Here is a 12730-nt window from a genome sequence, read left to right as displayed (position 1 = left end):
TTGTAAGGAATAAAAAGTAAATCACAAAGCAACATCAAACCAATATCAGGAACTCAGAAGTATTTGTTAAAGGTCAGCTGTGCTCACATGTTTAATTCATGTCGTGTATTACTTATACTGCTTCCCATGTAACTCAAACAATTAATAGATGCCATTTCATAGCACAGTCTACAGGAGAAACCTTCCAGATATGTCTTTTGAAAGGAGTGATGATAATTTTCTAAATGAGAACATATACAGGAACCATGGGATAAGCAGAGGAAAAATAATCTGCTAAGTTAGTTTGACACTAAAGTGGAAAAACCACAAATAAGCACAAAAAGACGAATTGTAAGTAGTGACAAATGAAGCCTTATTAGCCAACTCTCTCTTTTAAACTCTTATCAGGCTGTAGATCTCCACAGTCATACCCTGAAGAAAAGAGCAGAGTTACAGATTTGATGCAATATTGGAGAAAATCCATGGACGTGCTCAAGGTCAGGCTGGTCGGGGCTCTGAGCAACCTGATCTAGTAGAAGGTGTCCCTGCCCACAGCAGAGGGGTTAGAACTGGATGATCTTTAAGGTCCCTTCCAACCGAGGACATTCTATGATTCTATAAGGTACAAAGTGAATTTTTTCTAATGCGTGTTTGTGCAGGCATGCAAAACTGAATATTGCTCCTGACTTACAAAAGGTTTTAACAGCATTTAAGATGCCTAGACACATCTTAATCTGAGCTACTATTATTCATGTACTGATGTTATTTTCGTGCTTTGTCTTTCAAGAAGCATGGCCCAGACTGCACACAATAATCAGATGAACAAATAGATACAGCAAAACCCAATAAGATGCATAAAAGCAGTGGGTTGTTGCCTTTTTTTTTTTTTGCCTTTATGTACATTTACATAATTAGCAAAACAGTTTTCATTCCACAAAACCTCCCCTAGTACCAAAATCAGTATTTACAAGATACCAAATATTTCACAGTGGACCCAGAAGTAAGGACTGAGAAAAGGGCAGGTATCTGAAAATTATTATCATTCAATAACAAGCTGATTTTTAGCAGAGGTAAGAAATGCATTCCTACTTATTTTCTACCTTGCTGAATTGTTTTTTGTACAGAGTAGATTTTTTTGTACTGCATAGGCAGAGGGAGACAAAAGTACAAATGGTGTTGGCATGGATAATGGTTTAACATTTCCAAGTGAAAATTCGAGGAATATCTGGCAGATGTTCAATTTCTCCTTTTGTGAGAAATTCAGCTGCCCTCACGTCATGTCACTGGTAACACAGCTAAATAACTCAGTTATAGTCTCAACCAGTCAGTTGAGAAAATGTTTAGTATTTTTGTCACTTAGAGATTTAAAAAAGAAATAAATCAAGATTTAAAATCTCATGTGAACTGTCAATGGCATAATTTCTATTGAAAGACCCACTGAATTGAAACAATGGCAAAGCACTTTTATCCTTTTTATCTGAATGCTTACAATTCCGAGGGCTTGAAACTACTGATAAATCAATTCAAGACACTTCAGAAGAGACTTTTAGATATATATATATATATTTAGAAAAGACAAATGTATTCTTTTAAAGTTTGGTTTCTCAAATTAAATATGTAAGTAGGTCAGACAAGGTTGAGAAGGAGGATCCATCTGCTAGTTGGGTCATGCAATGCACTCTTAGTAAGCTCTCTTAAAAGGCTGGAGGAAGAGCAATTAAAAATTCATACATTTTAATCCTTACCACCTACTGAGCTAAGATTTTTAGCAACAAATATGATGAACATTTCAGTGTCTGGATGACTGTCAAGGAACAAAACAACTGAGCCGAAATCCCATTTCACATAAAGTAGCAACTGATTTGAACTAATGCTCACAGAAAATACAAAATTGTTACTACTTGTACAATGCAGAGTAGATCAGAGACCACTCTCCTCTACTATAGTAGACCTCTTACTGGTACATTACTGACAAACACACCTTCAGAAATACCAATCTCTTTCACAAATCTTGCTGTACAAAGAAAAAAAAAACAAAGAATTTTTTAAGACTTATATATATTGCTGCTGATAATACTCTTGGCATTTTCAATCACTGATACAAATATTTATTTATATACCCTTTCTGTCAACTAATAATTTAAATTCTTCATGACACTGGTATTTAATGAAACTTCTAGCAAATACTAATTCAGGTAATTTGGGAACAGCAGAAAATTCTTTATGTGTGAAAGTAAATTCCATTTTAAAGGCTGAGAAAGTAATGAAACAATGCATTTTTCTCCTTTTAGTAGTTATGGAATGCTTCTAGCAACTAACAAATTCTTGAATTCAGAATATCTGGGTTTTTTTGGCCTCTACTAAAAACACAGGTATGTTCACCCACTATGAGGAAATAAAAAATCGTTGTATCAGGCACTCCTTTATAAAGATGATAAATAATATCGTGACATTAAGCCAATGGAAAAACTTAAGTATATCTGGGAAAGGTCAATGGTGTTTAAATGTTTCATTCATGCATCCATATCGCTTTTCTCCACTTAAGGAAAGCAATTAGTAAATGTTATTTTATAGCTAATTCTAACAGGACACAATAATACTAGATGTGGCTATTAAAACGAATGGTTAGAATCTACAGTAAGGTTCCAAATATGCCTATGTAAATAGACTGAGGGGAAAAAATAATTTTAAAAAAATCAAATCCAAACAAGCCCTTCAACCTTTGAACTGGGCTTTATTGGATCTGCAGAAATTAAAGCCATAATTTGCTATTCCCTGAATGACCACACTGTATTGCACTCTAAAGAGGTTAGTGGAAATTCTTTCCTAATTAGAAAATATGCTGAAGTAAGCAGGTGCTACATAACACAAAACAAATATTGATCATGATTGTCAAATCTATTGCAATATCTAATGATGATGCTCTATGATTTAGCTCTGTATAACTACTTTTACAAAAACCCATCATCAAATAAGACCCACCTCTTATCATCTCTGTGTTAGGAGCAAATGGCCACATAAAACTCCCGTTCAGATTTTATTTCTGATGTCCTAGCTGTTGTGTTAGTATTGAGGTTTGATGCTCTGCCAATTATTTAGCGAAGAGCATTCTCTTCAAAAGAATAAAAGCTGATAAAACGTCAATAAAATCTTGGGAAACGCCATTACAGGAGTCTCATAAACATAACGTTTCTGGTACAGTTTTGGGATTTACACCTTGTGTTGTCCTTTCACAGAAGCAAACACACACAAAACCACTGTAGCAACCTCTCGAAATCAGATAATATTCCAACAGCTCAGTTTCACTGACAGAAGGGGCCTGGGCAGAAGCCAAGAGGCCCAGGTGCACTGTGTCATGCCAGTATTTTAACGCAGCCTAATATCAGATAGATGCTACTGAGAGAAAATACCCAGAATAAAGTACAGATAATAGCACGGACAACCACTCATCGCTAAATTACTTCTGCTCATCGTGCTTTGAGCTTTGTATTAAATTTTTTCATCAAGTGGCAGGAATCACAGGGAGAAGTGGTTCAAAACTCCCTTCTTGTAACCCCAGATAAGGATCTATAATATTACGCTTTCATATGATAATGGCAAATGATGCCCCTCTTTGAAAAATTTCAGACTGGTAATGAAAGTCCTAATCAGATTGTTGTTGCAGAGGAGGTGGGGGAGCGATGCCTTTCTTTCCCTTACCCCCCCACCCTCCCCTGTTAGCAAATTCAGCAAACTTGACAAGATGAGTTAAGTCTTGGAGAATTTATCTTACATGAATTTCCAACAAAGCCCGCGGGTTGTTTTATAAAACTGGAAGGTAGTGCTTTAATAAAAGCTGCACCACCTGAGGCATTTTCATTAAAGGCTCTCTCTAGAAAACATCACAATGTTTGCATTATCCTCCTACACCCCCAAGAGAATACAAGCACTACCTTTTCAGCAAGAGGTGATATTGTGTGTGAAGGCACGAGAGAAGATGATTAGATTTGCTTTTACTCACAAAGTAACCGCTTGCAACAATGCCGTGGTCGGATTAGAATTCATTGATTTGTGTTGTCCACCACTGGGATGGTGAATTTTTTTTTTTTCAGGAAAAGATAAAATTCTGCAGGTTTTAATAGTCAGTCACATGACTGAAGATTTTAATCCTAACCACACATTATTCTCAATGACTGTACTATTTATGCTATCTGGGCTCTTAAATAATGACGGTAATTAGCCGATTAGGACACTATAGAAAACAGGTGCAAGGCTCTGGAGTGGAAGCATCAATGTACGGTATTAAGGAACTCTGGCATTTAAAATGATTAATCTGTTCCGCGTGTTTAGCAACAGGAAACACAAATCACTGAATTCTGAAACATAATGCTATCTCTGTGGAAAAATTTCACACACACGGGCTGAATGGATATTTAGAAAGGTTCACTGACGTTTTCAACCGTTTCAGTGGACTCACCATCTGTGTAGACTTCTCTGCGCAGATGTCCTGGCTGGTGTTTTTGCTTTTTGGCAGGTCGGACCTTCTGTATTACAACAGCACTCATGTTGCTGTCGGTAGATACAGGGCTGGTGGGTCTAGGACAGTGTGATGCATGAAAATGTCTACGGCCTGGAAATTGTTACAGAACAGTATTATTTTTCTTACCTTAGACCCTTCACTTTTTTTAACAGCAGAATGACTAAGTTACACAAAACCTAAAAAGACATCGCTGGAACAATAGTAAAACTCATCCAGTTTTAGAGTGAGCTGTAACTAAATCAGAGCATTTCCTATTAGTAGGCAGGCTGGCTTAGTTGCACAGAAATTATCCAGTTGCTTAGTAGCTGGTAGCTCCTGCCCCAGGAGCATGAACTCCATTGGCAGGCAAGCACAAGCAGCATTCCCACTCTGCAACTTTCTGAAAACAGCAAAATGTTTCCCTTTCCAGACGGGTTTCACCTCCCCTAGCTTGGGCCACGTGAGTTCACAGGTGCCATAAGCAGAGCAAGTCACCAGCAGGTCTCAGGTGCAGAAGCCCCCTCTGCCGCCTTGAGTGAATTATCAGGAACTGTAGGACTGGACTTTATCACAGCTTATTTGCAGATAAGCAGCGTCAGATCTTTAGGATGTGTAGTGAGGCAGAGGTAATATCAGTATATAGAAATCACTATATAACATGAATTTAACTGTTGCACAATTACTAGAAACTGGGTATAAAAAGACCTTTAGCAAATGCATAAACCTACACACATGTAAACACACATATTTATATGAACTTATGTGTACAGAATGGATAAAATCCTGGCCATGTGGCTATGAATGGGAGTTTTGCTACCTACTTCAATCGGCCAGGATTTCATCCAGAATTACTAAATTACCTCCCCTCTCGCTCTTCATGATGAACAGCTGTGTTGAAATGGAACAAAGGACTGTTAACTGGGAGAGGATATCAGAAATGGGAGGAAGGTTGAAAATCTGTGGAGTCAAGAGTGGACACACTTGTGACGGAGCACCTCTTCTCCAGGTCTGGCAGTTTAATACGACTGATTGTCAAAACATGAAACTTGTATCCCAGCCTGCTGTATTCTCAATTCTTAGCTGAACTATAACAATATCCATTTGGTCTAGTCAGGTTACTGATTACCTGTATATATCCAGTGTTATCAGTACCCAGTATATTGTATTTCAAATATCGTATTTCATATGTTCAATGATGATTGAGGAGAAAGGAAAAAGGAAAAAACATATGCATAAGGCCTTGCTGCACATGCATGATCTATAATCCAAACTGCAACTCATAATATCTGTCAAATTATGAAACCAACACAAAGTCAGCTTGTCCCAATAATACAGCAGTAAGAGGTTGAACAGGATTCTTCAAAAGAAAAACATTATTTTTTTTTCAAATCCAGGGGATTTGAAAAAATAGGTTTACTCTCTATTGGACATTTCAATACAGAGGGATTAAATCTTCTCATGAAGAGTGACTGAAAACACTGGGAGCCTTGTACTGGGACATGATAGAATTCTGTAAGGCTTTTTCTGTTGGGTTTTTTCCCCTCATTCAGTTCTGGGTGCAAATCCACCAGCAGGGTTGAGGTTTGTCAGTGATCAATGAGACCAAAAGATTAGGAACTACTTATGAGAAACAACGTAGGGTAGCAATCTATTTGAACTGTTTCACAAAAACTTTTCCTGACTCTTCCACAAGTGTTAAGGCACAGCCTCCACACCTGAATTTCTAAACATTCTAAGAACAGGAATTCAGAAAGCATTCTGTGGGTAGATTCAACTCACAGTGGCCACATTTTTTTTTTCCTCCCATCAAACTCACCTCCTGCTGCATCCTGCATTTGACGCCTGGCTACTTTCAGACCAGCGTATTCCGCAGCTGCTGCCACAGCCTGTGCAAAATCTGCATCGGTAAAAAACGATCCGTCGGAGGAGCTGACACTGGACCGCCCGCTCGAGATGTTGTCTTCTTCAGAGGCTGAACCCCAGCCATTGATCATGGACCCCGTCACAGAGCTCTCCAAATCCCCAACGCTGGAGGCAGGGGTCTGCTCGAGGCCACGCAAAAGGAGCCTCCTGTTTTGCATCTTGGCAACCTCTATGTCGGCCTCATCCTCTTCCTCCTCCGGTGCGTCGGTATCCATGTCAGAGACCAAGGGCCCTGAGATGTATCCATAGGTATGTGGTGGGGAGATGGGCCTTGGAGGGGGTGGAGGACTCACAGGTTGACGTCTGCACAAAAAGACAAAGGAAGAATTGAAGCCACTTAACACAGTCAGAGGAAATAGGAGACTGATGAAAACACTTCTTTTATTTCCCAACAAGCTTGACCTGCCTTTTTAAATCACCAGAATTTATATCTGGAAGGTTCAGCACTGTTTGCTTTTTAGTTCTTATTTTTGCCTTAAATCAGAATTGACAGTTATGTAGTTTGATATCTACCACAAAGACATCTGAATATGGTTCCTTTATCACTGATTTTAACGAAAATGGGATTATTTTGCATAAAGCTGTTCAGTTTCCCTAGGGTAGTACATGTACAACTAGGCAAAGAGGTGGTTACAGATCATGTGACCATTAAAAAAATTATTTGTGCACCCTTGAGAGTATGAGCAAAAGAAATGTCTGTATATCTCTACAAGCTTGAAACTATTGACATCAAGAAATGCATCTATCCAAACAGATTGCTCCGTGAAAGTTGTCTTCCCTCCACCCACCCCAGTGACTCAGAAAGATATGAAAAGAGAGACTGCTATTTCATTATTTTTTCAATTGGCCTAGGTGATAAAATAAAAAAAGAATTCTCTACTGTAATGTTAGTTCTTGATGTTAGGGATACCAAAATGCATACAGAGGTATAGGTTAATTTATTTTGATCTTAATTTGTCAGTAATGGTGTGTCCAGCTTAAAGAGGCAAAGTATTAGATATCATTAGATCTATGTTCAAGTTTAGTCACTACTTCGCTCAGGAAGTCCCAGATAGCAACATGGTCATTAGTTCTTCACTGGGCCACAGACATGATCTTTAACTGCCATTTCTCTGACAGGAAAACACACTTTCTGCAATAATGGTTGTCCTGTTAGCTTTGCTCACCAGGAATTTTTACTGCAGCCTGCAGTAAAATTTGAAAATTTCCACAGTAACTTTCCTTTCTCAGTCTTATTATCTCATTGAGAAATGATGACTCTCATAAAATAATATTTTCTTTTGCATGTGTGACATGCAATTTAAAAAAAAAATTAATAAGTAGGAATACATATTCATTTTGAAAGGCAAGAGCAAGTTGGAACTTCTGTGGACTACATCACCTAGCCACTGTTTTTCACTTGCTGTATTAAGTACTGGACAGAAAAAAGAACAGGTCACTTACGAATATATATCCAATAATCATTTAATAACACCACTTCCCCACTCCCAAATCCCAGAAGCCGCTGATGCCTGGGAATCTCTACCTGCTTTGACTAGAGACCTTGCCCAACAAAGTTTTACTGCCTTGATTTAAAGCTCTTGTGACAACTGTCCTTGTGATATATTTGCCAGGCTTCCTATTCTGCAGGTTTTAGTATTAGAGGACAGGCACCTGTTTACGAAATACATTAGGGTTCTTGAAAATATAGCTTGGCTGCCAACCTTTGAGGACAGGCCAATTGAGAGCAGCTGGTTCATGGGCATATAGAATTAACAATACTTCTTCCACTTTATCCGATGCAGTGGTTCTCACTTTGACAGGGACACTGTCCTACCTCAGCTCTCGCTTTAACATTGATAGCATCTGCTATCCCACTAAATCTTTAGGGTTTTTTCTCTCCTTGTTGACTCTTCTAAAGCATGGATTTCTGTTTCAGTTTGCTATATTTCTACCAAGCTGACCAGACAGAGAAATATTACAGTACACCATCACTACCAGAATCCTATTCTAGATGCCTGGTTCTGATAAAAAATTGAGAAAATATTCAGCAGTACTACAAGTAAAGCTCATGAAAAGTATGACAAACAGTATGTTAGACATTATTTTCAGTATAAAACCGCCATTTACAAAACTCCTGAAATTAATACAGAGAGACACCACTTGTAATCTATTCTTAATTCCAAAGTATTGTCACACCATATTCAAAATGGAACTGCCCCTTCCAGAATGGGCTACAGCTGTTGAGCACAGTACACCCAACTCCTACACAGAAGCCATGGGTCATATCAGTGCCATTAGATGTAACAGGCAGTCAGCCAAGCCTTACAAATCAAATAAAAAGAATGATATGAATATTTTAAAACTGATGAGATGGATATGGCAAAAAGAAAAGAAACAATGTCTGAAAAAAGACAGAAAAGGCAAATTTAACACTTCTGTGGACCAACATACCAAGGCCAATGGAAATTACAGGAAAATATTATTAGCCATCTCCTAATAAAAAGAGTGATTTTAAAGACTCAGGAACATAGAGGAAAAATACCCAGCACAAGAAGTGTTAACACAAAGAGTAAAGAAAACAAACCAAGGCAGATCAAGTAGAAGTTGAGAGCAAAAGTAAAAGCAGATATAGGCCCTTTCAAAAAAGATTCATAACTACTGCTTACTTAAAAAATGGGAAACATAGACACGAACTAACTTTTCAAACAGACATTCTGGAAAATACATCCATAAATGTCCAGTAAGCTGTATTAATAAAACCAAAGTTCTACAGTCTACTCAGTAAGATCAAATTAATTTCATCATAATGGGCCTGGATTTCACTAAAAATAGAAACTATAGCTAGAATATTGTAGGTAAGTTTATATATTTGTCATAACAAACAATGTGTGCAAACCACTGGAGGAAAAAAATAATAAAAGAGACATAATTTGGGACACAAATGCTGTGCCTTCTTTAAATAAAGCAAGACAAGTAAGCATCATACATAAAAAGCCTCATTCAAAATTCACTGTTTTATGGAGGAGAAGCTGTGAGAGTGTATATGCAAAATAGTTTGTACTAAAAGCAACTCAGAGAAGAAACAAAATTTCCCCGCCACAAATATCTATCTTTATTAATGTCGGTCATTCCTTTAAATAAGGGTAGATGGAAATGTTAAGAAAATTTTGCAAGCCGTAATTTCCCGTATTAGGATTTATGAGAGGAGGAAAATCTATAGGTTATATAAATTATATATTTATATATATTCATACATATTGGTGACAAGTTAATTGCACAGTTACTGTGAAATAATGCATGCTATTTTATGGTAATAATGCAGTAAATCTATTGGAAACAATGGAACTGTAATTATATGGTAAGCTGTGTTAACGATACCACTTTAATATCCTGATGACTGTGAATTTAACTTATGTCAGCACCGTACGCACCCTAAAGTGATATACGGCATTTCTTTCCGTGGTATGATAATAAAGCAACTTAATCACCTAGTTCTTAGCTTAAAATAGTTCTAGCATCCTGGATTAGAAGTTAAATATCCACAGAATAAATATCCAGAGGGAAAATCTTGGCCTCACTGAATTCAACAGGAATTTTCAGTAGGGCTAGGATGACTCTCGTCACACCTCTCGCTACATTTGCATTCACACACCTCCGGTCAGGTTGGTGTTGTGTGTGTCCCAGCTCCTCCTGACAGTCCTGTAACATGGGCTGGAGTTCTTCCTGGGGAGAGGGGGTGAGAGTGGCAGTTGACTGGTGGCTATAGGAGACAGCGGCTGGAGAGGAGGCTGCTCCTCGGACAGGTGGAGTAGGACCTCGCTCATCTTCTTCCTCTTCCTCTAGCTCATCCTGCTGCAGGTACATCCTTGCGGGTGGGACAGGACAAGGAATTTCTTGGTCATAGCTAAAATTAATTTTTTAAGAAAATAAGGACTTAAATTTGTACTGTGTAATTAGCATATCTGTTACATGTATAAATAGCCCAGAAACAAATCACTGTTCTATGCGCTCTTGAAAACAGCTTAGTAACGATGCACTGAGTGGATGTACACCACTGTCAATAAGTGCTCTCTAAACAGCCACACTACAGCTAGATGAGCAGCACCAGAATGGTGCTGAAGGAAGGTCTCACTGCCAGCTTGTAGGGCAAATTACAGTTCAATTAACCAGTGATTAAAGTTGAGAAACGGTTGATGTCTTCATCTTTCTTACCTTTCATCCACTGAAAGGCTGTAATCTTCACTATTGCTATGGGGGGGTGGATGTGCTGGAGGGGGTGGAAGAAGATCTGCCCAGTTCATCCCGGCCTGCTTGGGGGCCTTTGGGGTCCGAGCACCCTTCTTGTGCCCTTGACTCCCTGTGAATAAAAAGCAGCACACACTTGTAATGTTTTTAACTCTCTCCTCAGCACTAGCTGTGAAAAACAAAATAACTGTAGCCCCTCCCAGATGCTCTTGTATTCTCTGGGAATTTACTCTTGTGCTGAGTTTGGAGCAAATTTCCATTCCTGCTTTTTATACCAATTTCTACTTGTTGCTTCTTTGCAGAACAATTCTACATTTTAAATGGTTGAATTTAACCAGAAACTTTACGTAGTATGGAAAAAAGCACAAAGGATACAAAACTTTAATTGTCAACAAATAGTCAAAATGCGATAAAACTATAAATGAATTTTACAAGCAATGTCATTAAGAGTGAGCTTCCTACTTCTATTAATTACATTATAGATTATCATCTAAAACAAATGAGCTGTAGACATATTTTCTAAAGTGCCTTTATACTATTTAATTGCTAGAATCTAATATACAATATTATACAGATATGATCTATTAAAATTCCACTGTTGCATTAAGTCACTGAATATATGTAATTTGTACTTGTCCACTGAAACATTTTAGGCACAATGAAATTACTACTTTTAGTCTAAATGGCAGGTGCAGTTGAAAATAATTGCTGGAAGAACTAAAATAACAGAAGAAAAACAAAAAGAAAGGTTGATTAAGTATTTCACAAATGTTTTCAACTACTATTACTGGAAAATTACAGCTCATAATAAAACAACACAGTTTTAAGAGTTCAAATAACTTTGAATAGACCAATTATTCAGGTGGTCTTGAATTTTAAGTTTGGACACGGCTGTGATGAGAACTGACTCAACCACTGTTCCTTAGTATATATTTTAATTCTCCTTTGTTAATGTTACTCCTTTACTGTAGATAAAGCGACTATTTTTGAGCATGTTTTAGAATCCTTCATATTTCTCTCTTAAACTGAAGCATGATTTTATATTCCCACAGTTAAGGCTTATGCACATGATTAAATATGTTGCAGTGAGATTTAGGAAGCTTGTTTTTCTCGCTTCTGTTGTCTGAGATTTTCCACTCTTACAGACACTAAGAGACATGTTTTGGGTACGTACAATTATTTTTCTGGTATCTCAGTACATTAAGCAAGACCCTAACTATCCCAAGGCGACCATCATCTGCATTCTCTACCCTAAGCACCATGATATATACTGGGTTCAGCACAACTGATTTATTACTCTGGTCACCTTGCTTCATTCCTGCTGGAGTCCTTGGTATGGGACTATAAATTGTCAGACTTCTGAATAACCCTAATAGGCATCAGCACGGAGAATACCACCTTCTCATTTTTAATTTGCAGGGCTTCATACCCCTGAGATGCTCCACGCTGAATTTCAAGTCTTAATGTCATTGAGCACCGGCTCAGCACCACATCCAGATGTTGTAGACCTGGGAACAGGCAAAAGGCTGTCTCCCAGAACAACACCCCTGAGCAGCCGGGAGAACTGGGAGCTGTGATTATCTCACCCCAGCCACTGGGGATTCAGGTCATCCAGAGGCACAGCAGGCTCATCAGCATATTTATGTCTCTGCTGTTAGTCAGAATCGGTCAAGACAGAGCACAAGTTAGCACTGAGGGAACTGGACTATCAAAGGCAACAGCAGAACAGAATGTGGAAAGTCCTTGTCTTGATTAGCAGATGTAAAGTCCAGGGCAGAAGTGACTTGTGACCATAACTCACCCTATAATTGGTTTGATGAACATAAACAGAGTCTCAGACTTACAGTAAAGCCCCAAACCAAGCCCATGCATAGTTTCTGGTTTAGGTCTGAATATTTCATATAGCTCTACTAGAAATCAAACCTGAAAGTGAACAGGTTATACCACAATGATAAAGAGTAACTTTTGAATTAAACCATAATCTGTGCAATTTAAGTGCCCAGGTCAGCATTCTCCAGCACAAAAAGCTGTTTTGTTTCAACATTTTCACAAAGGATTTTTAGATAATTTGTACAGGAGATAACAATAAGAAACAAAATTTAA

At 38.0% G+C, this 12730-nt stretch overlaps 1 protein-coding gene across 7 annotated transcripts in view; it reads right to left on the bottom strand.

Moving 5' to 3' along the window:
* The window catches only part of ROBO1 (roundabout guidance receptor 1), a 713456-nt gene that overhangs the window by 6843 nt on the left and 693883 nt on the right, over positions 1 to 12730 (bottom strand). For 6 of the 7 annotated variants that reach the window (XM_027692614.1, XM_027692616.1, XM_027692615.1 and 3 more), the window contains 4 exons: positions 10595 to 10739; positions 10035 to 10286; positions 6294 to 6703; positions 4436 to 4588 (listed from right to left, as the gene is read on the bottom strand). In XM_027692614.1, coding sequence (XP_027548415.1) covers positions 4436 to 4588; positions 6294 to 6703; positions 10035 to 10286; positions 10595 to 10739 — 960 coding nt within the window. The remainder of the gene's footprint in view (positions 1 to 4435; positions 4589 to 6293; positions 6704 to 10034; positions 10287 to 10594; positions 10740 to 12730) is intronic. The other variant, XM_027692617.1, reaches the window with a different exon arrangement.

Source organism: Neopelma chrysocephalum, unplaced genomic scaffold (assembly GCF_003984885.1).
Source record: "Neopelma chrysocephalum unplaced genomic scaffold, ASM398488v2 Primary Assembly neopelma1_87, whole genome shotgun sequence".
Classification (NCBI taxonomy): domain Eukaryota; kingdom Metazoa; phylum Chordata; class Aves; order Passeriformes; family Pipridae; genus Neopelma; species Neopelma chrysocephalum.
The sequence above is the reverse complement of the archived record's forward strand: the minus strand, read 5'-3'. Positions and strand labels throughout refer to the sequence as shown.